The sequence below is a fragment of the Schistocerca americana genome, chromosome X, assembly GCF_021461395.2.
Source record: "Schistocerca americana isolate TAMUIC-IGC-003095 chromosome X, iqSchAmer2.1, whole genome shotgun sequence".
NCBI classification, from domain to species: Eukaryota; Metazoa; Arthropoda; class Insecta; order Orthoptera; family Acrididae; genus Schistocerca; species Schistocerca americana.
The window spans coordinates 604555665-604582461 of NC_060130.1; the positions used below are offsets into that span (position 1 = coordinate 604555665).

The 26797-nt window shown below is 42.3% G+C and overlaps 1 protein-coding gene across 1 annotated transcript; it reads right to left on the reverse strand.

Annotated features, from left to right (window-relative positions):
• Positions 1-146: 146 nt before the first annotated feature.
• Positions 147-26797, reverse strand: LOC124554675 (myophilin). The gene is made up of 4 exons (XM_047128293.1): positions 26661-26797; positions 1259-1395; positions 964-1168; positions 147-810 (listed from the first exon to the last, which is right to left on the reverse strand). Exons 1-4 carry the CDS (start codon positions 26712-26714, stop codon positions 640-642), a joined length of 567 nt encoding a protein of 188 aa, XP_046984249.1. The 5' UTR covers positions 26715-26797; the 3' UTR covers positions 147-639.

The window sequence follows — 26797 nt, forward strand, 5'->3', positions numbered from 1 at the left end:
TGGAAGGACGCCCATTTTTGGAAACACTAAATAAAAATACTCAAAATTGTTTTTACTTTCTTCCTTACAACCTTGTGAATCATTGTAGATAAGATATAAATCAATTTTGAAAAACAATTCAGGAGTACCTGAGTTAAAGACATGACAAGGCAGAAAGATTGTAAACTTTATTGTATTTAATTGAATAAGATAAATTACATTTGTTAAGAAATTTAAGGGCTAATATTCTACATATTTTAATAAAATATTCCATCTACACAGAAATATTAGTTAATTAAGTAACAGACTGTTAAAAATAGACATTTTAACTGTTTTAAGTTACAGAACACATGCTGTAATAAGACAGTAACAGAGCAAGCCATTGAACTATTCTAAATAGTTTTCCAAGTAGGAGGAATGTGCTTCAGTTTATAATTGATTGTGGAAATGAATCTTCTCCCTCCCCCATTTATGGAAGCAATTCAATTTATGTGCAGTTTAGACTGTTGCTAAAATTCACTTAAGTCCCTTGCAAAGAATTTGGCTCTGCAAACTGCTTCCACTTTTACAGTCTCTAAAATTAGGCAGCAATAGTAGCCACCATTCAGGACAGTTGAGGAAGATCTGTCTAAGGCACCACCAAGGGCACAGTTTCACAACCTACATGTGTCGAGTGTTGCCAAAGTTGATCCCATGTTGGTTCGCACCCTTGTTGCTGCCATATTGCAGGCTTATCACACTGTGACTAGCACGCAGCTGCTCCTCTGTGAAGTTCCGTACATTCTTCTCAGCTTCTTTTGGACCAATGCCTGGTTTACCAAATTTCTCTGCCTACAAAGAAAAGGAGTAACTTTAGCACTAAACCAATTTCACAGCACACACTGCATCAAATAATCTAAAATACAAACTCATGAGGACACTAAATTTATAATTTGTCTATTACAATATATTTGTTGCTTTCACTATGTATATGACATTAGGTACCTTTCTTCCCAATGACTGTATGCAAATGACTACAGAATTAAGGTTCTGTCGCTCCCACAAGTCTACTGTCTGGAATGTTTCCTGGGCAGGCACACCCATTTGGCGAGCAACTTCAAGGAACTGGTTTATATTCTCCATGCATTTGAATGCCATTGTGCTTTGATTTATCTTTTTCACAGATCCTGGCTGAATATGGTTAACAAGCCTGCAAATTTTTGAACAATTAGTTCAGACAAAATTTGACACATTTATGGTAAGTCTGCCTTACAGTTGTGGCAAGTTCACAGTAACATACCTGCACAGTACAGTTCCATCCTTTAATGTGTCATAGAAGTTGTCCATATCACCTGCCACATTTATGTCCTCTCCAGTGATCACCCTGATCCATTCTAGGCATTCTTGCGCAAGCTCTTCACTGTACTTGCTGTTAATCTGGAAGAAAATACAGTGAGATTAGTTTCACTGATCACAGTAAAGTACTACAGTTTATTTCATCTTAAGGCATCTATTAGTTTCTTTTTGAAGTGCACTGACTATCTCAAACATGTACACTGGATATCAACAGCTGTAACTTATTCAGTTGCTGAAAATATATCCTACACCGAGTTACTGTGCACAAGAAAAACTAAGTGCAAGAAATCTGACAGTCTTTCAGTTCCTCTTGTCCTATGAAAAATTGCTTGTTTTGCACTGTAATGGGCCAGATACAGCAGAAGACACCAGCAATGTTCTAAGCAGAGCACACACGAGTTTTTTTGATTTATGTACTGTGTGGTCTGATAACACAGGGAATTATTTTATGAACAGCTTAGTGTACTGGCACAAAGTGTTCAGTATATGATCGTCTGCAAATTGAAGCGGGAAAATCTGGTGATGGCTCTACTCTAAGCAACTGAACACCTTTAATAGAATGTGGCGCGAGAAACTTTTACTGTAAGAATGGCACAAACAGTTCAGGAATTCTGAAGCCCATATACCGCTCAGTTATCCGGAGAAAAACAAAATAAGACAAAGACCCGTCGGCGACTATCATTACAAACTAAGCACAAGCTCAGGATGGTGAATTATATCTGCCGTGCACTTTGCAAAGAACCATCCTGCCATCAATCTTTAACGGTGTAACGAAGTTATGGAAATTTGGTTGGCCGGACAGGGATTTGAATCTCCGTACTGCCGAATTGAAGTCCAGTGTTCGTTACATCGCACGCTCAGTAACCCACGATTATGTCGCTTCGCTGAAGAAAGCATAGTTTTTCTTAGAGCGCTTCCGACCCAGAGCATTAAGTCTATAGTTGCCGTTCTTCCCATTCAAAAACGATCTATCTCAAAGAAATCTGTCTCATTGCTTTAGTATTTAGACAGGAAAGAAAGGAAGATTAAGAGGAAGTACTACTTCCGTACAATACACAATCAGTAGGCCTACCGTTATGCTACTGTAACCTGTTTCCAAATGCTAGTGCGTTATACGACACTGTTGACTCTTTACAACTTACCACGCTTCCAGTCTGAAAACTATGTTCCTGAGGCTTAATTTCCGTTTCGTGTACTACTTTGATCCATTGTTTTCTGAATTTTACTGTTTTGGAGAAAAATACTCTGCAGTAGCGGAATTTTGGTACTGTTTAAAGAACTAAGTTCGAATTTAAAACTTAACTAGGGGAAGGTGTCCCGCGTGTTACGTATCTTTAGTGTCAGTATAACAATGAATTGAGCTTACAACCCGTTAGTGCGTATGAACGAAAGAAATAGTTAAAAGTTTGTGGAAAAACCGGTGTGGCGTGAGCAGCTGCAGACGTTGCGACGCTGCCAAAGGTGGCGACAGCGAAAGTGCGCGCCAGCGTGTGAAAGTATGCAACGCCGCCGCTGGCTTCGCACCTGAAGATTCCTGCAGTACCCACCGAAATGGCTCGAGCGGCAAACGTTGGGAAACCGTTGTGCAAGTCATTGCTATTAAGAAAATGCTGTATCTTACGACCCTGTTAGTACCTTAGAGTCTTGTCGCAAGAGCTTGAAGTGCTTGGCGCGGTGACTCCCACGTTTTACGATTGAGATGGTATGCGTTTATCTAAGCTATGGTAAGAAGCAATTTGTCGTGGCCGTTAAACTGCATCACTAGTACCAGCAGTGATTTAGCAACAGAAAAACGACTACATCGCCTCTGTAACGCATGAGCTATAATTTATTCACCCGCATTAACCTCAGTCACCAACTTCAACCTTTTGCTTAGACTGTTGCATGGGCAGCACTACACTAACGGTATATTTTATGTATAAATTAAATCATGGGTATGGTTTATTATGGGGGACACGAACTGTGTAATCTGTAAGCCGCATTAACTCCTTACCCAAACGAATAATTTTGAACCTTGCATCCATTACCCACCAAATTGTATAGACAATCCATGTAGTATGCCAAATAATGACAAGACTGCATATCAGTCATGCAGCAAAATTATAGAAAGATACTACGGGTAAACTTATTCCGTGGCTGCTATTATACTACAGAATACATTCGTGACTGATCTGTAGCCCAAAGGCCTCGGTTCATTTCAAAGCGAAGATAATCATTAAGTCAAAATACAAAACCATTGACAAAACGTGGCAACTCTAGTACCGAGCCGGAATGGAGTTTTTCCCCCTACAGAGGGCGCGCAGCAACGAAATTTCCTGCCTGAACTACAATTGGGACAAGGGCTTATCACGACATCCTTTTCAGGGGCACTGACTTATTTAAAGCTAAGACTGTCTTCGAAATATCCTACCTCCCATGGATGTTACTTCAGCAGAATGCCGTCTAAGTAGAGATATCCAAGTTTGGTATGGGTTAAGATGGCTATGGATACCTGAAGTTCATTTTATTTCATTGCCTTCCTGTAAATCATTTACATGATACAGGAATTTTCGTAAGTGTAATGAACATGCGAAGTCCGTGTAGTACAAACATAAAATATCAAATAGCTTTTATCAATGCATTTGAGAGTACGTTTGTCATGGACATGTACATAAATTAAGAATTTTACACACATTCAAAGTATTCATCGATGTCAAAAGAAAGTTTTGGTTAAAAGGTAATTTTTAAGTTCAGTCTTAAATTTTACTTTATCAGTTATTTCCTTTATGTACACCGTCAGCAGTATTTCAGCTGTGACGAGCATTTCGATTAAGTAGACATTCAACTCCATATACAGATTAAGTTTAACAGAAAAAGTTTTAACTACTTTGAACCGTTAACTGAGCAACAGCGACATTATCACTCGGCCACGCCCAACAAGGAATGAATAACGTCTCGGCCACGACGTTATCAAAGACTAAGCAGAAACTTTGATAAAGTAAGGACGGTGGCGGGGGGGGAGACTATCAAGGAACCATGTCAACATTTACCTTAATCCATAAAGACAAACTACGGGACACAGACCAGGATGGACAGACAATCAGCCTCTATTTTCCTTAATGGGTGTCCCAGTATTCTACACACTGAGGCAAGTCGCCAGTTTCCATTCAAGAAGCAGAATACTAGGGAACTCAACCACAACCACCTCATCCTAACTTATGCACTTTAGAGATTTCACTCCATAAATGGATTAAACACGGAAGTACTGTAGCAATCGAGTTCGAACTCTGATGCGAGAGTTACAGCATCGTTTCTATCATACTTCAGCCTGCCATCATTGCCAGCAACCAGTTTCATGTACCAATTGTGAACTTCTAGGTAACGTTTCCCTGTCCCAACAATATCGTTACAGTGTTATGATAAGACACATGGACAATTATCACATTGAACTGCCCTGAATTGTTTTGTTGCTGTGAAGGCTCAATTATCACCCCACCCCCACCCCCCTGGGCTCCACTGAAGTCCTGATGTGTAATCTCTGCACCAAAAATCAGCAAACGTAAGAACACTTTAAGATGTTCGTTTGAAGGTACTGGCAAGACAGATTGGAATAATCTTACTTCTTCGGCGACAAATCAGCGAATCACCACTCAACATGCCTGTAGTTACGAAAGCTATCGAATGAGACAACTGCAGCTTTGCTTGTTTGTGTAGTACAAAGAAGCATGGATAGGTCATGTTTAAACAATCTCTCCAGCTTTTTAGAATATCGAGAAACTTCTGATCCGCATTTACGCGGCGTCAGGGTTGAGGTGGTATAGTTGGTAGGCTTGAGGCCGGCCAGCATACCGATGCCACGAATGAGTCAGCGAGTGCGTCACACACCATATACAGCCCAGCAGCATTGTGGGACCGCGGCCGTCTAGTTCCGCGTATGGCTCTTATCATGAGACGTCACACGCTACAGTCATGTCCATATTTAGGCGTGTGGCAAGACTGCTCCACGTGCCTCCGTTTGGGAAGCGGTACTCTTCGGCCTTTCGTCCGCGGGCCGTTTGCTAACAAGTGAGCAGAACAGCTGTCAATGATATTGTACATACTTTGCTAGATTATAGGACATACCTCATGGCAGTGTTGCTTTCATGAGCGAATGCGTACCATGAAACTTTCCTGTCTGCATAGTAACTTTACGTGATAAGTAACTTTACGTTATTTGAGAACTTACAAGACTGCCAGCGACTTATTTCACGGAAGTAAATTTGATTTGTTTCATGTTTATAGTCTCACTATGAACGATGTCAGTGCAGTCTGCGGAGCGAGAAACTAATTGTTTCGAACGATTCGAAGCACTAGGCAGCCATTGTCGACAGCTGAATTACTGGCAACTAGTGACAGTAATCTGCTCTGCGAGTGAGGAGACACTGGACACGGCATACTTTGTTATTCACTTACTGTTCCTTGTATGCGTTATTGTACTGTGTGTAGGCCTTTCGTTCCAAGTTAGCTTTGAGGTTCAGGTAAGATGGGCCTGAAAACTAATTTACTTGTTCTCAAAAAGAAGAAAATTTCTCACCTGACAGCTTCAGAAGATAATAAAAGCACGGAGTCAAGTTTGTCAATTTACAATGCATGTAAGACGGTTTACTGAAGTGCGTCACTTAAGTTTAGTTATTTAAAAGAGCTTCATTCTTGTCCCGCCACTGCCACTGACAACCTAGGGACCTCGTACGCTCCTTTTGTATTATTTCCATTATAGCCGATATTCGTTGACAAATGTAGCTTTATAAAAAATTTAAGTTTCTACAGTGTAGAAATTTCAGTTGCATGTTTTTACTGGGCGACTAGTTTTGGTCTCCCTGGTCGTGCCTTTATCTCAACTACCCATCATAACAGTCTTCGTCACTCCGAAGACCAGTGTTACCTGTCTGGCCTCGGGACTGTGACTTTACGTTTAACTATTGGAACTTTGTGTAATTCTACTTTGATTATTACAAGAACAATCGAAGTCACAAACGCATGGGAACTGTTGCAGTCCAAGTAGCTGTAATAATGAAAATAAGAATACAAATAATTTAAGTAAGTTAGAGGCATAAAGCGTTAATCGCAAGACCAGTGACGGAAACTACATTTTCTGATATGAAACTTCCTGACAGATTAAAACTGTGTATCGGACCGAGACTCCAACTCGGGACCTTTGCCTTTCGCGGGCAAGTGCTCTACCAACTGAGCTACCCCGCGAAAGGCAAAGGTCCCGAGTTCGAGTCTCGGTCCGGTACACAGTATTAATCTGCCAGGAAGTTTCATATCAGCGCACACTCCGCTGCAGAGTGAAAATCTCATTCTGGATACATCTTCTGATGTGTAGTTCTCAGACACGATGGGTTGCTGACAACTGAAAGGATCTGAAGATCATCCAGGGAGATTTAAACTAGTTACACTAATCATAGCTGAAACTGGAAAATTAACGATATACAAAATTTGAGATGTAAATGAATATACATTCACATACCGTAGTGACGTTTCACCGGGCTATACCTGCTTTGTATATGCACTGTTTTGCGAAACGTGCATTATCAATATTCATATCCAGCGACTCCTCATTACACTTCTATTACACGTTAGTACGAATACACCACAATGATGATTCTTTTCCTTTCCTCAGAAAACACGACTTGTAGCGTAACAAGTGTTTGGTCGAAAAATGGTTGGAAATAATGGACGGCATGACTAGAAGGATTGAAACAAGCGTCAATGTGCTTGTTATTGAAGATGGGTCTTGACAAGGCGAGCCGGGTTTTACTCTTACAGCTGTTTTATCGAAATAGCTGTAGTGCTGGTGCTCTTCCCTAGTATCGACGCACTGAAGGAATACCGAGAGGTCCTTCCACAGCGAGGTTTAACATGATTCTTAAGCTCGAATGAACTGTATTTGGCAATTTCTTCTTCTGGTAGGCCGAGAGCCAACTGGGCCACAAATTGTTGAGGTTACTGTTACCATGGCTGATAATGCTGGATGCAATGGACGCTATCTTTAAGCAATGCAAGCTCTATCACGACAGCTGAACGTTCCATGGCCTAACGTTCGGAAACTGCTGCCAACAATGATTTGTTAAATGGTACTTACTGCAATTCAGGCTATCGCTGATGCAGACTGGCGTCACATTGAGCACATGGTACGCAACTAACATGTTACCGTTACGTGGAAATTTAAATAGTTTCTTTTAGTTTGTTATTTCTCTTCTGCCTATCCTTACCAATGACTCCACGAAGTTTCATTGTCATATGAGCTCTTGTTTTTCGGTGCCCTTAGAAGTAGCGAAGGTTTGATAACCACCCTGCACTTTCAATTGCACCTTTCATACCGCAAATCTTCAGACATACGTCAATGTAGACCTAGTTCAGAAATAACATTCTGGCGCTGGCTTGACAGTACTGTTAAAATGCTTTCAGTATTGTTATTAAGTCGCGTTTTCATATACGATTGACAAATTACTGTGATCCAAGTTTTCATCAGCCTCTATTTGCTCCGCGACATACGATTTCATCAGATGCTGGATGTTTTAGATTTAAATTACGAGTTAAATACTTCGTGAATTTTTTACGTATCTCTTACAAAAACTGGTTGTGGCTTACACGTGGATTCATTTGGAGCAGAGTGCGGTCGACATCACGGGAACTCTAGGTATGCAAGATACAAGAGACCCTACTCAGACGATGCGTTCATGTCTTCCCGGTATTGTAGCGGTGGAACCAGCGGAAGAAATGCATTCCGAGGCCCGGTCGGGTCCGCATTCCACAACAGCTCAGCCGCCTCCGTACACTGGAAACCAGGTGGGGCACCTTTTTCTGCTTCGTTTCCAGAGTTCGAATCTTCATTGCTAGTGTATTCTGACATTTAGCGATCTTGCAAGACTGTACTCTTAAGAGGTTTGCAACCCGGAACAAGAACACGTTACCCTGCTTTGTATGTACTGACTGCAGAATATAAACGGGTTTGTCGACTTGCCTTTGGAAAATTTTACGTAATGAATTTTAAACTGTTCTCATGCAGTGTCACATTCAAACGCCCACCACAAGTTTTTCCGAGTCCTGCTTCCCAGTCACCACGTGAAAACATTGGCAGCACGCGAACGATATATGGTTCCAGGTATAAATTCGTTCATTCGCTTTGTCCCAAATTATTTCATTTCGTAATTTACATGGGGTGAGGCGTTTTGAACGATATTAATGAGTTATAGTACGATGGAAGTTGAAGGGATAAAGCATGAGAGTAAATTTATGTCATGGGAGGAACACTGATAACTGAAAAGTGCAAACTTTTACGTCAGCATCTGTTTTCTATTCGTTATACAACATGACTTTAATTACTATCTTACCGATGTCGTCCCAAGATAGCAACGGCGAATTTTCAACAAAGACGGTGCATGTTCCTGGTTTCCTGCTGACATTTCTGCTGCAGTACACGTAACACGTACATTGAAGTATACGACTGAAACCGCGCACGAACTGCAAACTTAACACGTTAGAGTATGGCTATTGTGGGCACAACTAAATTTGACTGATTCACGGTAAAATACTGGCGATTGATGGACGAAACAGTATCACGTGCAACCGCAATGAACTGATCCCAGCAATTTGACGAAAGTAGCAGAGACGAGGGTGATAATCGGGAAGCAAGGCCATAGACATGGACCACAGACTACAAAGCCCGTGCCACAAGAAAATGATTCACAGCAATTGCGGATTATCCGACGATGAGGACATTCACATAACTTTTCTAATGACTCCGTGACAATGGAGCTGATTCTATAGTCAATCATTTTTACGACTGGCAGAAAGTTCTGACCGTTTACAGAGACTCGAAAAATGGTGTCACCTATATGTCACTTTGAAATGTAGCCTACTGAAGCATTCATTCAAGAAAATAAGTTACCTTGCTTGCCGTAAGAGTGGGAAACTTTTTAAGTGCCCTCGTACATACATCAAATCAATGTTAAGTGTCAAAATGCACTTCATGTGTTTAGTATTGTAGACTTCACAATATCAAATTCTTTGTTTGCTCATTGACAAGTTTACAAGGAATTTGCAACAGTGTGTGTGTGTGTGTGTGTGTGTGTGTCTTTCGCTTAGATTTTAAGCTCACTGTGGCCTAAGCAAAGTATTGCTTAATCTTTCAAAGGAACTGCATGATACATTCTTTGCTCGAGTATTCGCAAAAAGTCTTCGTCACGTATATGTAACTATTAGTTCAATGCTCTTACACGATTCCCATGAGTATCTTAAAGATTTTTGCCAGAGCGTCTAAGCTCTGAAAATCAGTGCCACTACACTGAACGAATTACTTCATTATACGCCATGTTGGAAACTGCCCTCGAAACTTCGGTCCGTGGCGAGTTTTAGTAGTTGGCATCGAAGTTGTGCTACGTGTATGCAAGAGACTGGAAAGAAGTGGGCGGAACGCCGTAGCGCGCTGGTCAGCCCTGCAGCAAAGAGGCAGCTCGCAGCCGCCCCGCCGGCGCCAGTGACGTGGCCATGGCTGTGGGTGCGGGTGCGGCCCGCCACGCAAGGAATGCTTTAAGGGCAGCCCGCCCCAGTCATCCAGTTTAAAATAAATGTCTAAGAACGGACGCGAGGGGGCCCGTCACCAGGAAGTAAGGCAAACAAGGAATGCGGGACTACGCCCCATTTCCCCTCTTCTACTGGTGATGGACTCTGTAGACATTTTCGAAAACTTTCGATGTTCGGCAACACTGACGTCTTCACTGCTCTGCGCTTAAGGGCTATCCAGATTTCACAAACTAACCGCGCACGCTGAAAAGTAATGGCTCCCAATTTTTATTCTGGTTTCAATGTCGTGCCACCAACTGAAATCCACAGACGAATGAAAGCTGCGTACGGTGGTAATTTCATCTAAATCAGTAGTGTGCGGTGTGTGTGTGTGTGTGTGTGTGTGTGTGTGTGTGTGTGCGCGGACTGCAGCGTAGGGCATCCGAATCATTTGCAAAGTCAGAGAAAAATCGTCGGATAACAAAGACACGGCTCTCAGTTGTGTGTGGCGTGTGTACAGGCCATCATTGCATCACTGCGGCACGGTGGGTGCTACGAACGTTCACTCTTGACAGGAAATAGGACATCAACGGTATCATGCATTTTGAGCGTGAGTAATGGATTCGTTAACATTGTGACAGGTGATAAACGTTTCACCACTCTAACCCCTGAAACTAAGATATCAGTGCAGTTCCGCCACAAAGACAACCAACACCGGCCGATGAAGTTAAAGGCCATGCCATCAGCACGCAAAGTCTCAGTCTTCTAGGATGTCCAAGATTTATCGCACTTTGAATTCATGCCTATAATGCACCACAATCTCGGCAATGTACTACGAGACCTGTAAAATATTGAAAGCACGAATTCGAAGAGTTCGTCCACATCCAGAGCACCCTCTCCTTCAACCATGACAATGCCGGACTCCACACGAACGCTGCGACATCTGTACCAATCCGACGTCTTGGGTTGACGGAACTGTCATCCTCTATACTCTGACTTGAACCCATCCGATTTTCGTGTTTCTAAAACGAACACCGAGGACTTTGCTTTGATAGTGATGAAGCGGTGCAAGCACAGGTGATGAGGCTGTCAACCAAAGCCTGCGTTTTACAGTGACGGTATCAACCAATCAGTCTCGTTGGGAGGAAATGTGTTCGTCGCCAGAGTGACGATGTTGGGAAATAAATATCTAGACATTATGAATAAATACGTAGAATGTTTATAAAGTGTTTTTAAGAAGCTTAGTGTTTTCACAAATTCTGAGGCATTACTTTTCAGCACGCCCTGCTACATGTCCGCTCTCTGCACTTCGTGTAAGAAGCATTTTCGTTGCCTCTTAATTCCTGTTTCGCCACGTGCTGTTTACAACATATATTAGTGGTTGTGAGTTCAGAGGAGCTTCGCCACCTGGAAGCATGTGAAGTCATGCAGTGCCTCTCGGCTGGACAGTGGCAGGCTGTTTTATGACGGGTCAAGGCTGCGCTAGACGTGGACGTAAGCCATGGCGCCGGCGCTCACCACTAAATATATCGCGCCGTACGCTTATCAACGCTGCCGTTATCAGTGCCTCCGGTACATTCCATAGCTGGCGTTGTCCAAGTCTACTCCCTACCATTTCACCACACGGGAGTACAGTTACACAGTGGTACGACTTAAGGACCTATCCTGAACTGCAACTGAGGAAAATATCCGCAAGAAAACAAAGGAAATTATGAAGTTCCTAATGCTGATGCGTTAGAAAATTTCGCTCTTATGCTTCGTTCACACTATCCAGGCGATTCAACTTTCTCAGAAACAAAGTTCATGTTTAGATCATGTTCTCAACTTACGATATGACAGCTGCAACGTATCCTTTTTCAGCTCTGACAGAATTACTAACTACGTCAAATCTTTGCTCCAGCAAAACCTGCATTTGTTTACATTACCCGTAGGAATACGTGACGCTTAAGCATCCCACCCCCTCCCCTCCGGCTGCTAGTGCTCTTTCATTACTGTGTCAATACTTCAATTCTTATTTTGAAGTGTTGTAATAAAATTACAACCCCGTTACACGTCATTTGAATGTAGTCTCTGTCAGTGGACTTATTCCTTCGTCCAATGTGGCGAAAGTAACAGTTATGTAAGTGAAAATTTAACTATTAATCACTTAAGTCATTTTAAGGCTTAGAGTTGTGAAATTTTAGGAAGTATTAAAGCTCAGAACACACTGACATCAGCAATTTATTGTACAACAAGGTATTGCAGCGGAGTAGAACACCAGCGCCTTTTAGTGCAGTTTATTTCTTGGCGTTTCTGTTTAGTGTAATTTTTCGTGAAGTATCAACAATGAAGTCTGGCGGAAGATTTCTGTAGGGTCTATGTTTTCATAACTAGTAACCACAAAACTTATCAGGTGTGCTAACAGTATGGTGGAACAGCCTTGTAGTGTTCGAACGATGTTACGGTACACACAAAAGTCACTGCTGACGAAAACGCAAGAAAGTATCATCCTAAACATCAGATCCGCAACTCACGCTGTCCCTATAGGCGTTTTCGGCCTACGAACTGCAGCCCTTACTGCGGTGGGCTGGAGTGGCTTAATTCTGAAGCTTAAATTATTAGATTGGAAACCTAATTATACTTAATTGTCAGGAAACTTTACTAAAACGATCGGTTGACATGGTACTGAAGTACCACGGAATCTTAAATCTGGCAATGAAAGTAAGGGCGTTGGGGAATAAAAATTGCGAACGGGGTCGAAAAGTATCACAAGTAGGTTTAAATGAATCGTGTTATGCAGAGCAGCTCGTAGAAGGAAGGCTGAAGAAGCTAAATCAAACTGGTCATCGTGCTGAAAACTAACGTGTGCATGGCGACTTACGTGCCTTAAATTGGGCAAATTGGTTGGTTGGTTGTTTGAGATTAAAGGGACCAAACAGCAAGGTCATCAGTCCCTTGTTTCAAATAGACTCCATTCTGCTAACGGGACATCTCAGTATAGTCAGAAAAATAAAACGGATAAAGGGGAAACGTAAAAGGGCAGTCACGTTGTCATTAGTAAAAACAAATGAGGGAAGTTGGCAAGAGAACGAACCCAACACTATGCTGAAACAGCATAGGCAAGACCACCTGTGACTTAAAAGGTACAACTGCTATAATGCAGAAAGTACGTATGGGAATAGAAAAACTAACCAAGCCTTAAAAAGAAGGGGTAAAAACAGAGTAAAAGGGAAAGAAAAGAGAATTCCGGTCAGGGAGGTGAATCGGGAATCTCTGAACACTGCCTACAGTGGGAGACACCCAAACACTCACCACCCTGCCCCAACACCAGAGGGAGATTAAAAACTTTAAAACTGAGAATAAAAACCACTCTCCCGGAGGAAATCTAGAACCAGAGAGACCATCCGGGAATCGTCAGCCAACATCAAAGGTAAAGTGTGGGGGAGTCTGTACTTAGCACGCAGAGCCAAAAGAAGGGGGCATTCAACCAAAATGTGGGCCACTGACTGGAAGGCTCCACAACCACATAGCGGGGGTGGCTCATCACGCAAAAGGAAACCATGGGTCAGCCTGGTATGGCCAATGCGGAGACGACACAGTGTGGTCGAGTCCTTGCGGGAGAGGCTAAAGGAAGAACGCCATGGGCCTGTATTCACCTTAATGGCACGAAGTTTATTAGACAGTGGAGTAGCCTCCCAAGAATTGGCCCATGACTGTGCAAAGTGGGATTTGATGTGAAGCCGTAAATCCGCTGCAGGAGGGGTTACAGAAAACGGGGGGTATTGGGCAAATTGAAGGCAATATCTTTAGGAAGATACTCTTGCAGGAAGCAAATGAAATCACCTAACTTCTGGCAGCAAACTCATACTGACATTCTCAATAAATTAAAATCTACATATTGCTTTGAAGTGCAGTGTGAAGCTTCTTTTGAAGAGCAAGTAGTATTAGAATGAATGATTTTTTTTTCATTGTACTTTTCAATCCAATTACGTGGCGGATGCTAATTGATACAGAACCGGTCTTTAAGGTAACTTAAGATGTACGAAGCAGGCCGCTACAGTGTGTAGCTATCTGATATGGGGGTGACATTTTTGTGATTCATTATTTTAAGAACTGCGACTTTTGAATGTTGACTTATGACAACTGGACACAGACCAGTCCTCAGTGAAAGCAATCAGATTTCTAGGCTTTTAAATTACTTAAGCCATTATGAATTTCAGTGTTTGTTGAGGCAGAGCTTGTCACTTTTTAGGATCACTCACTGCGCAACAGCGTTTACACACCGCGATTAGTCATTACACCAATGTAGTACCTGAGGACGCTACTGAGTATGAAACTCGTTGTGAAAACAAGAGCCAAATTTAACTTTTAATTTCACAAATATCTGTTTCCTACATCCGACTATACGTATCACTGTACCTTAAATTGCTAACTTCTTTCTCTTGTGCTTCCCAGCTAGGAAGCTCTTTTATATCTGAGGGATGTTTGAACACGAAATGAGCAACCTTCGTTTATACAGACATTAAGTACAGGCTCGTGTGCTACGTCAGGCACGGTATGCGGTTACGTGGTGCGATGCATCACAGTCAGATTCGCAGCTTTTGTTGGGGCAAGGCGCACGTTAAGGAAGCTTGTGGTCTGGCCGTGCAGGCGTGGCCTACGTTGCCGCGTCTCCCCAGAAGGCAGGGGCCGTATCTTCTGTTTACAGGGCACCTAAAGCACGCGCTATCTCGCACCGACCGCCAGTTGGGACCAGACCGCTCGCAGCCATTACCGCTAAATATAGCTATATGAGCCATATACAGCTCTGCCTTACTGTCAAGACCGCACAGGTGCTGTCGGCTGCCATCATGTGAGTTGACCGCAGCCAAATCTTACTGTACACAGATTAAGCACACCTGACATTCGATTTAGTTTTCCGCTTATCCTCTACTCATTTTTCTAATGATTTTATCTATTTGGGTACTGGTGTTCAGTTTCCTGCACCAGTGACAATCTTAATGAACGTTTAAGGAAACGCTTCTTAGTCTTAAGAAGCTCATTCTTAAATCACCACCTCTCCAACACGAACTATCAAACCAATATTTCTCAGAAATTATTCTTCCTTTTTTATTCCCAAAATCAAGACGTCTATGACTCGAGTCTAGCAAACTATGCATTTCGTCAATGCTACCAATAAGATACACAGTATTAAATCGTCCCGTGCACAATCACGCTGCTTTTTGGGTTAATCCTTTTGTGCCACGTCGATGGTGCTAGCAATTTTTCGAAGCCTGTCGTTTTATTGCAAGCTTGCTTGATAGCTAGTCAAAAACTTATTTTCTCAACTTTTCCCTGACATCAGGGAAGTTTTAGGATCCTTATTAAAACCCACTACACTGGCAATGAGATCACGAAATCTGCAATTTTTGATGTCCACTACGTCTTTCAGGCTTTTGTATTACCGCAGCCTATTCTCATTACATGATGAGAAAACTAAAAACCCACTGCCTATTTTGTCCTACATTATCTACGTTTTACGCCACTTGAAACGGCTGATCACAGTACGACGTCCTTTATAGCACATATGTAATAGCAGCCGCATCTTTACATTTAAATTTGGTACCTAATAAGGTAATCTAGCCGAAAAATTTTTCCCGGAGCTTTTGCTTTACGCTGCTGCAATAGGATGCGCATAGCTTTCTATCGGTTCATACTAAATCCACATTTACCTACTGAACACCCGAACTCTGCAACTTACCAAAACTTCGTTTCATTACACATCTGCAACTAGCAGCGTTCTATTTTCTCTTGGCCAATCACCATAACATGCCAGCAAGTCATATTCTAGGAGTATAGTAATGTTAAGCTGAAGAGTATTACATTTTATTACTAAATTTAAAGAAACTTAAATATTTTAACTGAAATAATGATAAAGTTTTTCTTTAAACTGTAAGAAGTTTCGATTGCCAGTACTTTTATTCAGAAGACATAAGCTAACTGTAAAATTTAAACTTTCAGAAAGAAAAGTCAGACTTGGGGCAGAACCAGAGTCGATGCTATTTGATCGAATGTAAGCTTTCGAATTCTGGCCAAATTTTAGGGTGAGCCGATTCAAACGACGCTAAACGACAATAAAAATTCTCATTTGTCTACCTGCAAAGTTGGGAAATTCATGTGTGATCAGTGGCCCCTTGCTAGACATTTCCTGAATTGCGAGTTTCAGGTCCTCCAGTTATTAACCACTAGCAATACGTGTTACCACAATAAACTTAAATTGGCCTTTCAGTTATCTTCACTAGAAGAACTACAGCACAACGGCTGAAGTGAAAATCATGATTGAAAAACAGACTTACGTATGAACGCTTTCATAATGTTTTTATTGCACACCTTTTGTTAAGATCCAAATTTCACACTGGAGACATTTGCAATACCTTAGGCTTAAGACAACTTCCGCTAATCACTACGCTGTTTCTTCCAAAGTGCCATGTCACAGACACTAGGAACTTTCTCGGTAAACTTAATTCCTGAACAATACACGCTACACCTACTTTCTGCGATGTCAAGATTTCTGATCCAGGTTCCAAATGATCACTAAAATTTTACGCCAGCCCTCCCAGGTAATTAATCTCCGTGTGAGCAACAACTACCAGCTAATTTGACCCACAGTGCTCCGCGAGGTATACCTCTGGATTCACTTACGGCTACAGTGGAGTGATCCACGAAGTGGAGACCCTTCTAGAAGCTTTACAACTTGCGTAAGACTGATTTGGGGGAGGGGATCAAACAGCCAGGTCATCGGTCCCATCGGATTAGGGAAAGATGGGAAGGAAGTTGGCACCCCAGCATTTGCCTGAAGCTATTTGGAGAAATCACAGAAAACCTACATCAGGATGGCCGGACGCTGTTTTGAACAGTCGTCCTCTCAAATGCGCGTCCAGTGTGATAACTGCGCCTTTCTAAAAACTAAGAAGATTGAGAACTTCGAGACTATTTTGCGGTCTGTTCCTGGACAACCTCTTTCGAAGAATGTTGACACCACGATAAAATTTAGTTTAGACATGCAGTATGGGGCGATTTAAGCCTTAAAACACGCGAAATGTCAAAGTTTCCGAGCCGCGCCCAGACTACTGTCCATCAAGATCAATACCTCTGCAGCGTACCTAATACTGGGCACAACGCTCCGCGCTGCTATGGGAAAAGGACAATGTTCTTACCTATTTTGGGGCGCTCACTCCCAGCGCTGGATAAATGAGATTGGATCATGTTTACACTATCATCTGTTTTGCCATGACAATGGCTAATCTACCGAAAATTTACACCGGCTACCGTATGTTTCCGTCACCCACGTACACTGTATAAAAATTAGTACTGGAGAAGCATCTAGAGTGAATGTTAATATATATGGAAAGCTCTTTCTAAAGCTATGCTAGAACTTCAGTCTTGCTTTTATTTATTTACTGTTAACGAGACGCTAGAACATTGTTTCTAGCAACTCGTCCGGAACTAACCAGCCTAAGGTATGCTGACGGAAACACCTTACCGAGTCAAGTTCTCGGTGTAAGATAAAGTAATCGAAGTCTTAGGTAAAATTTAGACTGGACCGGCAAGGTATCTTGAGAGCACCACTGAGGTTCCAACGACCCACGAATGCTGCTACATTAACCGATAGGATATCTAACAGCTGCAGTAAAACGCTGGGCGTTGGGCTCTTAACGGTAGGCACTCCTGAGGCGTGCTGGCATTCAGGTCTGTGCACTCCAAGCAAAGACACTCCACACCACGACCTTGGACAGAGCAGCTGGCTGCAACGTGGCTGTATCGCAGTAGATTGGCTGTTGCTGCTGCAGCAGTAGTATGCCGTTCTGGCTATTGCAGCCGCAGTAGCGGCAGAAGCAACCGCCCCAGCTACGCACGAAGATGCTGTCGCAGAATCAAGTTAGAGCGAACAGTTCCTCTTCAAATATTCCGACAACCTTGTAGAAAATTTGCAGGTGCCACTAAGGAGGTCCCCATTACTTTGTTTATGAAGTGGCCATCCCCGTATATCAATTTCCCAAGCAGGGCAGCTATGAAGCAGATGTTTGTATTATCGTTTTTATTGATTGTACAGTAAGACCATATGTTTCAAGAATAGTTAACTGCAAGGCAGTTAGATTTTCTGGGCAACTATTGGGAAATCTTAGGAATGAAACTGATTCGGTAGAGTGGTTCTGATTTCTGTACGAAATAATTGAACTATTCCGTTACCATGGGTACCTATGCCACATCAATGAAAGCTAATACCAGATAAACTAACCTCTCCGTGATTTTTTAGTGTAAGAATTTAGACAGTAGATAATTTTACCAAACTTTAAATTTCAATGCATATTACTCTTTGTTAGAAAGCACACGTTACTGGCATATATGATTCACATTTTTTTGTGCTTTTTGAAACTAGCCATACTGAAATTTAGGGACTAACAAGAAATACGCGTGATGTGTTCGAAACTATCCGGAGATTTATGCCTTAGTGACTGAGTATATATTGAGGAAACTACAGGCAATCTGCGGGAAACAATATAGCGAAACAATTTGAAATCACAAAATTTCTTTGCCGCCTGGTATTGAAAATCGGTTGTAGTTTCCAGGAGTTTCCTCTTAACGACCCCACGTCTGGGTGCTATCGAAAATATTCAGGATCATAAATCTTCCGTTGTCAAAGAGCTAACTGATTCAGAGCGTCAAAGATCTTCTACGGTATGCAACGTTGTTTCAACGAGGGCATATGTTATCGAGGAGATAATCTTTACGTAGCAGGTTAGCGGCCACGTGTGAAAGCTCTCCTAGAAGGTCCTGCTGCCGCTGCAGCCACAGGATGTAGAAGCCCAGGGCGTGCGCAGGCAGCAACGCCCACATGCCCCCTCGCACCTCCACCGGACACTGGGAGAAGCGTGCCTCGCACTAACAATTATTCATCGAATTGTGCAGTGAAAATTAATCAGTCGAGGGTACGTTACTCATGACTAGTTCAGTTTTAAACAGTCCTGATGTTTATAAAACTAACTTGTCCACAAATATTAGCGACTTTCCCGTACTCTATACAATGCGAAAAAATGTGCAAGTCTTCATTAATAAGAATTGTGACTTACGAAACCATAATTGCATAAGATCCACTACATTATTACAAGTCAAATGTGTGTTAGACACCTGGCAGCTGCACTTATTTATGGAACGTACTGAAACAGTAAATGCTAGCCAGTTTTCATGAAGTTCACATGCGGCTCAGAAATCCATTTCACTTATCAGTTTCAGTGTATACATAAAACTCTTGACAGTTCTGTGGAAGAAAACTGTAAGCCACGTTTTCTTTGAAAGCCGTTTGAGTTATGTAGAAAGCTAACTTCTCTGAAGAAAAGTTACATCGGCCAGCGGCGGCCAAATGCTTTCTCCAGAAAACCCGTTTCCTGTGATTCCTGCAAGTAAGACGACAGTTTACGCCTAATCCAACAGAAAGTTGTCTTTCCACGAAATGCCTCAGTATGGAACGAGGTATTTCGCGAACAGTACGCAAAACTACGTACGTTGTTCTTTGATATGCTGTTCCGAGCAGACATTTACCGTGGTAAATAATCTGCCCGAGGAAACTTCCATTCTTACCGAACTTTTATGCTGTGCTGTAGAAACAGCTATACGCGTCCTGAGAAACTTATAGGGCGGGCGGCGCAAGAATAAAATCAAATTGCCTTTTTATAGGAGTTTGTCAGTTTCGAGAGGTGTCTTGTTCCGAGCCAGGTAATACCACCATTTGTTAAACTAAACAAAAAATGGAATGCGAAATCACTGAAATGACTTCTAGAAGTTTGTGAGAATTCTGCAATGAATAAAAACTACATATTCCTGGAGAGGTGGGCCAAGCTGCTCTTGCTGCCGCCACCCACTTCCTTCCCCTTGTGGACGTACGTTTGTAGCTGGCTTCAGCTTCATCGTCTATGTACCTAGCCGCGGTGAAGTAAAGCGAGCAAACATGCACTAAGCAAATCAAGTAGCTACTTTACTTGCCGTATAATAGTCTTACTATTTGACAGGCATCCACGACCTATGGTCAATGATGATTCACTTTTTAGGTAGTGCATAAAATGTGTATTAAGGAATATTCCCCATTATGTAGCCTGGGGAAACTATTAGATACTCTTATGACTAAGAAGTGTCTTAAGTACTAGGTGCACTTTCATACCGTTATTCCAAGGAGACTGGACCGAACGCATAGTTCGTTACAAGTACATTAATCCGATATCTTCCCAGAACAAGCGATGGAAATGCTCTACGCCAGCTTCCTCAACCTATCGGAAATAACGGTGACACGCTAAGCGCACTATGACTTACAATTCCAAATATTTAGTTTTGTTATGTGAACTGCCAAATTTTAAAAATTGCGTGAACTTTTCGTTATGAAGGCGCCAATAATATTACCTCGTTTCTTAGGCATAATGCATTTCTAAGCATTTTGCATCATTAGAATGCTTACTGTTAGAAGCACATAATCTACGAATGAACAAGTTTGGTCACGGAACACTTAAACAAGGGTAGAGTTTAGTCTCTGTTCTTGAGAAATGAAGTATTGCACGTTTTAGCCCAGCAATCGCAAAACAGTAGGCCAGACAATGAACAGTCAAGTTTATGTATACAGTAATGTCGTGAAGCAGTCATATTCAGCATCAAACTTTCATAAACGTCAATAATGGCCAACAAAATTCGGGCTTTTCTTGATACTACCCAGGATTGGCTGCACCATTCGAAAGTTAGAGTTCCTTATGGAACCTATCAACACTGCACGTGTTCTTTTCTCTCACCCAAAATAATTTGCGTACCGTATCATTTGTTATTTAAGGCTTCCAACTGATCAGTCTCAGTTGATATTGAGAAAGCAAAATCTATTGCTTCGTCATCAGCAGTTTCCCAAAACTAACCATCGCACAAAGACATAAATTAACCGCAAACGGTCCAGCGTGCTGAACGTCAAGCTACTGACTAATTGTTCAGTTACCTTAATGTTACCATATTTTGGCTTTGAGTATTAAGGGTGTAGCAAAGTGCTAAACACGTATGTTCTTTTAAGCGGCTGCACGTGGCTTGGGAATCGGCCGACACGCAGCATACTCCCAATAAGTAAAAGTGGGGCAGCACAACCGTGATTCATGGACCGCGAGCCTAATACGGGCAAAATGCGTAGTGACGCACAAGGTTGCATTCCCTTTCACGGTGCCAGATTCTTTCATTTTCGGCTGTCGCCGCACCGGTCTTTGCTCTTTCGACTTTCTCCCATGTGTGGCAGCCGTACTTTGTCAAAGTGTCAAGGTCCTGAACTGGAAGCTGGCCAAAACATGTGGCGTTAGCACAAGTGTAGCTAACGTCGCTCGACAACTAATTATTCACATTGCTCTCCTCATAGGGAAAAAGACCCTTTTTGAAACCCAGCGTCTCAGCATACCTTCTGGGGGTTTGACTTTCCATCGAGCAGACTGAGCGAGTTTAAACGCCTAACTTCTGAACCGTTCGGAATGAAGCCCTTCAATTAGTTGCTCTTTAATAACTTTGAACTAAAGAATGCTGTGCCTTATGAAACCTATTCGTTAACTTTTTCCACGGAAAAACTATTTCCCTGTTACACAACCGACGAAATTTAATTACAATGCGCCATTAGAATATAACTTGCCAAAGTTCATGTAATGTGTTGGGCCGAGAACTTAAGACGGGCTGTCGCGCACATACAATCGTAGAATCAATGGAAACCGTGAGAAATGCAACTTGAGGTTTCCTTATGGTGGCGTTTCAGAAGTACAGACTAAGTTGAAAGATTGAACTCACGAGCTGTACTATTACAGCTCTTCCTGAAAGAGCAATGTGATCAGCTAGGCAATGTCGACATTTATTGCCGACTGCAGCATCATGTGAAGTATTTCGTTGTCTTATTGCAATATGGAGGTAAACCCATTGTGTGCATATAGTTCTGCTTTTGTTATTTTTCCCTGCACGTGTTATTCCGAGCATTCAACATCGCACAACCCCTAATCCCGCTGCCATGAACAGGGACTGACCAATTATCTTAGATGTTTATATCTGTAAAGCAGGTGGAGGCACCAATTTCCTTTAAGTTCCACAGTTGAAGGTTTACACCTGAAGCTTAGCCCAGTACCTCTAATGTGTCTTTGCACATTTACAGAATCCAACAAAATGTCAGACGATTTAGATATAACCAGATCTCCATGATCCACCGAACTGCTTCGCCAATACACTTCTCTGAACTTATGCTTTCACTCATTTTTTGTTACTGAATTAAATTTCGCTTCATGAGCTGACAGGTCTTGGCATTAGAACAGCTGGGCGAGGATGAAGTAGGGCGACTGACATTTGATCATGGTTTCAAGGGATATGACCAACGTCGGCCGTTATTGTACGGGAGGTTTCAAAGTTTTATGGCACAGAAGCGTGCAATAAGACTCCGTTGCCATGTATAGTCGAGATCAGCATGCCCAAACTTATTTAAAGAATTAGATATAGTAAGTAACTACTGCTTCTCAGTACATTTATTCCTTAATGAATGTCAGTCCTGCGTCTCCTTTCACATTCCTGAGCGAAGTAGTCTTTCTGGAAAAGCACGAACAGAAGGACCATGTCCAGAGTTTTATATATTCATTCCGAACGGTTCAGAAGTTAGGCGTTTAAACTCGCTCAGTCTGCTCGATGGAAAGTCAAACCCCCAGAAGGTATGCCGAGACGCTGGGTTTCAAAAAGGGTCTTTTTCCCCATGGGGAGAGCAATGTGAATAATTATCTGTCGAGCGACGTTAGCTACACTTGTGGTGCTAACGTCACATGTTTTTCGAGATTTTTGATCAGGGAATCTGAGCTATCTATAGTACATTGCAGGATTAATATTTATAACAGCGATCACTGATGAAATACACGGAACAGGTGGTCAATAAGGGAGCCACGAGGATTAAAATTGCTGTAATACGGGAGATCCCGGGAAGTACAGGAGAGTTGGCCACCTTAGGATTAAGGCAAGAAGTCAGCGCGATTCAAAGAGCGTCACTGATTTACGGAAAATCAATGATGGTCCGAAGTTAGTAACGAGCTGGCTTCTTTTAATTAACACTTATGTTTAGAATATAGGTGACAGTTCTGGCTTGACACTGCCGCTGGAAAGTGCTCCGTTTAGTACAAACATGTGAGTGAACTTCTGAATTTGTTGCAATCTGAACAATTACTATTAATCGCTATTGCCTTTCCGAGCACTGCGGAGTATATTCCTTTTGCGATTTCGCTGCACAGTGATATTTGAACATCAAGTTCATAACAACCCACCTTCGAGAACATATTCCACTTACACTGGTAAGATAGCAGAATGTAAGAAATGGTGCTATTAAGAAGTCTTAATGTGAGCTTTGTGTAGCTAAACTTATGTTAAGTAATCAGCTCCAGACAGCTGTCAATTATCTTACGAAGTTGCACCAGAATCAGGTTTTAAATGCTGTTTTTAGTTCTCAATGTTGGTTTAGCTAAGACCAAACAGTACGCCATATTCAAATACATGTATTTTGCACGAAGTAAGCCCTACCGAACCACCTTGCAAGGAAGTTCTATTTATTTATCCCAAGAAAGTTTAGCTAAAGTTAATGTCGTGATGGAGAATGCTGCACGATAGGAGTAACAAGGAATAATTTCTCAGAGCTGACTTGTTGCTTTGACGCCTGCGATGCTATCGATGGACTCGTTGCCTCAAAGAGGACAAGGACGCGCTGGCCTCGCGCCGCGCGGACAATCCAACCGGTTACCGCCGCCGCGTCGACAGCCACCATTCATAATACCAAGCGCACCGAAATTGCTCAAGCGTCATGTTTCGCCTATGTACCCTAACAGCGCTACTTGCTTATAGAGTAGAGAGAAGTTCCATCTGATTGCGTAATACAATGGGAACCAAGCACGGATGCACGATGAACCTTCGCAAGATGTTAGATGCAAAGGAAACACCGATTTGGTTCCGTTTCTGATCTCTGGGTAGAGAGAAAGATTAGGGTTTAACGTACTGTCTACGCGGTCACGGGACGAAGCGAAATCTGAGGAAGGCTTTGAAAGGAGTTGGGCCGTGCCCTTTCCAAAGAGGAAAATCCTGGCATTTGCATTAGCGTTTTGTGAAGATCGCGAATTGAGCCTCTGTCCTCCCAAATACGAGCCCAGTGCACTTCTCGCTTACACCTGTCTTAGGCAGTCGCCAACTGGTTTCCAACTCTTGCTTGCAATATGAACACATGGAACATTGCATTTGTGTGTCCGAAACTAAGTAGCAATTTTATTCCTACTCTGTCTTGCTGATTTAACCCTGGTACTATACTACAACAAATTCGTATTTTTAAGTACTGCTTTCCGCGTGGAGTATGGCCAACATTCGCTCCAACTTAACATGTTTCGGCGAAGGAACGGCGCAGATAACTATAGAATTGACAACAGGTTTTTAGCTTTAGAGCCCCGAGACAGGTCCAGTAAATTGCTACAGTTCTGACGTTGAAAAATGTTCTGTTACAGAATACAGCTTAAGACACTACCTACAGAATTTCGACATTATCAACACGTTTTAAACAATTTGAGGATTTATGGGAATATTCATTACTGTTACAGATCTGCCTTACAAGAACAGCAAATAAAAACGGTATCTCGTGTGCCTTCAAGCTTTCAAGTAACAATTTATGGATTGTTTGCTGAGCAGTGTCAACAATCATCACAAAGAAGCCAGCGCTCCTCCAAGAGTAAAACCGATGACTAGCATAAGCGTGAATTGTATTAGGCAAGGGGGGGGGGGGGGGGCGGTAGGAAAGCTAATGCGTGGTTTATGCATAACGAAAAAATACTGTTCACGTAGCCCCACACTTTGCTACACAACAGTACAAAGCCGCGAAACATTCAGTCACTGCAATACACTGCATAGAAACAACATCGGAACAGTGGTGCATGTAGAAGTTATCTGCACCCTCACGAGGTTAAATTGGAATATCAGCTTTACAGTCTCATTAACTTTATTTAATCCGTTAGAAGTTGCTGGTGAAATATTTGGGGAGAAAAGGGGCCCACGAAGTATTACTGTTTACTATAGCACCTCGAATGTCCATTACCTTCCACACTGACTTTCCTGTGCTTCCTGTTAGTCTGATGAATTAAAACTACTTTTATTCGGTCCTGAATGAACTATTTCATTTCTTAGTTTCAAGTTCAGATACACATACCACCAATCTTTTCCGAATATTCCTACAATCTATGACTAATGACAACATGCTGAAAGGAACTACTGTAACCTCTTAATATCCAGCCTGGTACAACCAGTACTTATAGTTTTCGACAAACATATATACAACGCTTACAAAGAAATAACTTCACGGTTAGTTAAGGCTACACAATCCGACAGATAGCCGACCTGCGCAAACTTAAAACAAAAATTGGCGTGCGAGAGCAGCACAAATGCTCAACTCTCGTGCATGCAAGCCGCGCTAACGAAGGGGAAAAAAGTTACAAGCGTGCTAAGTTTGGTCAACCCTACCATCTGCGCATCCGCTTCTTCGCCTAGTTTACAGACTGAGGGGCAAGTTCCGAGCCTCGCCGGCTGCAGCGGAAACATGTCAGCAACATATAATGCTGGTGGGCAAATGAAATCGTGGGTGTCGAACAAGCATTCCAAAAAGACTGATGAGCTACAGTTTTAGGGAAAGAAATGCATTACCTTTACTACTTCAATAAGCGCTGTATTAACCTAACAGTAGCCACAGAAAGACTGCAAACCACACCAGTTTAATGAAACGAGGTTTATGCAGAGAAGAGGCGCCCTGAGATGGAAAAAGCATGTGACTAGGAGGAATGCCACAGTTTCTTTTACACCTCCATGTTCCGTCTTCTCCATCTCGCCTCGAGTTCCCCACAATACAGATGCATAACATTGGCCCCATACTGTGGTAAAAATTTGTATCTTGTCCGCAGAAAGTTTTATTATATCCACTATCTTCACTTGATTAACAAGTGTTACAAAGAGAACTTTTGTGTACATCAACCATTTATCTGGAGCCCACTAATTCCGTAGTGCCATCTTAACATGTCGCTAAAAATTGCCTTTGAAGTTGCTGAAAATGCTAACCCCGACCTCTACGATTTTCATAATTAACAGCGGATTTCAGTAAGTCAAAATTTCATAACTTCAAGATTATGTCATCACTCACTTATAAGCACTTCTGTTACGATATTAATGTCTAACGTTTCATCACACGAACTAATGCCTTTGTTTCCGAACCTGGTTACTGTGCTTCTGCTTCATACACTGAGTTGCATTTTGAACCGACTTTGTAAGACTGGACTATCACAACTGTTATTAAACCTAGACCCGATGCAGAAAAGCGCGACAACCTCCCTGCTGTAACTTTGTTGTATCAAAGCAGACGCAGCTTTCAGCGCTGGCATAAACCACATTTCCACCACTCAACAATACTGCCACGTTACGAAGTAGCAACAACCAAATCATAACGTTGAAATGGTATTTGTTACCACAGTGCATTCACTCTTAACACAAAAGCGATTAAGAATCTTTAAGCAAATCGACATTTTTACGCCGTTCATTATTCCACGGCAACAAGAAGCAGCGATAAACCAACGACACTACACAATATTGAATACACCAGCTTTTACCAGATAAGATGCACCGTAAGCGCGACAGAACACCACCTCGCGAAACTTAAGATGTTATTCACAAACACTTGCTCGAGAGAGATGACAGTGCAATTTAAGCGCTTCCGACAATAAATGACTATATTGTTAATTACAGCAAGGTTAGTTGAAACGACTTACCTTCCTCTGGGCTTCAGCGGCAAAGCCGGACTTGGCTGCTCTGTTGTTTGCCATCGTATATGCTTGCTCCTGTTCTCTATAGCAACACGGCTCACGCTGGAATGACAGTTACGCGCCCGGCGCTTCGAGTTATCGAA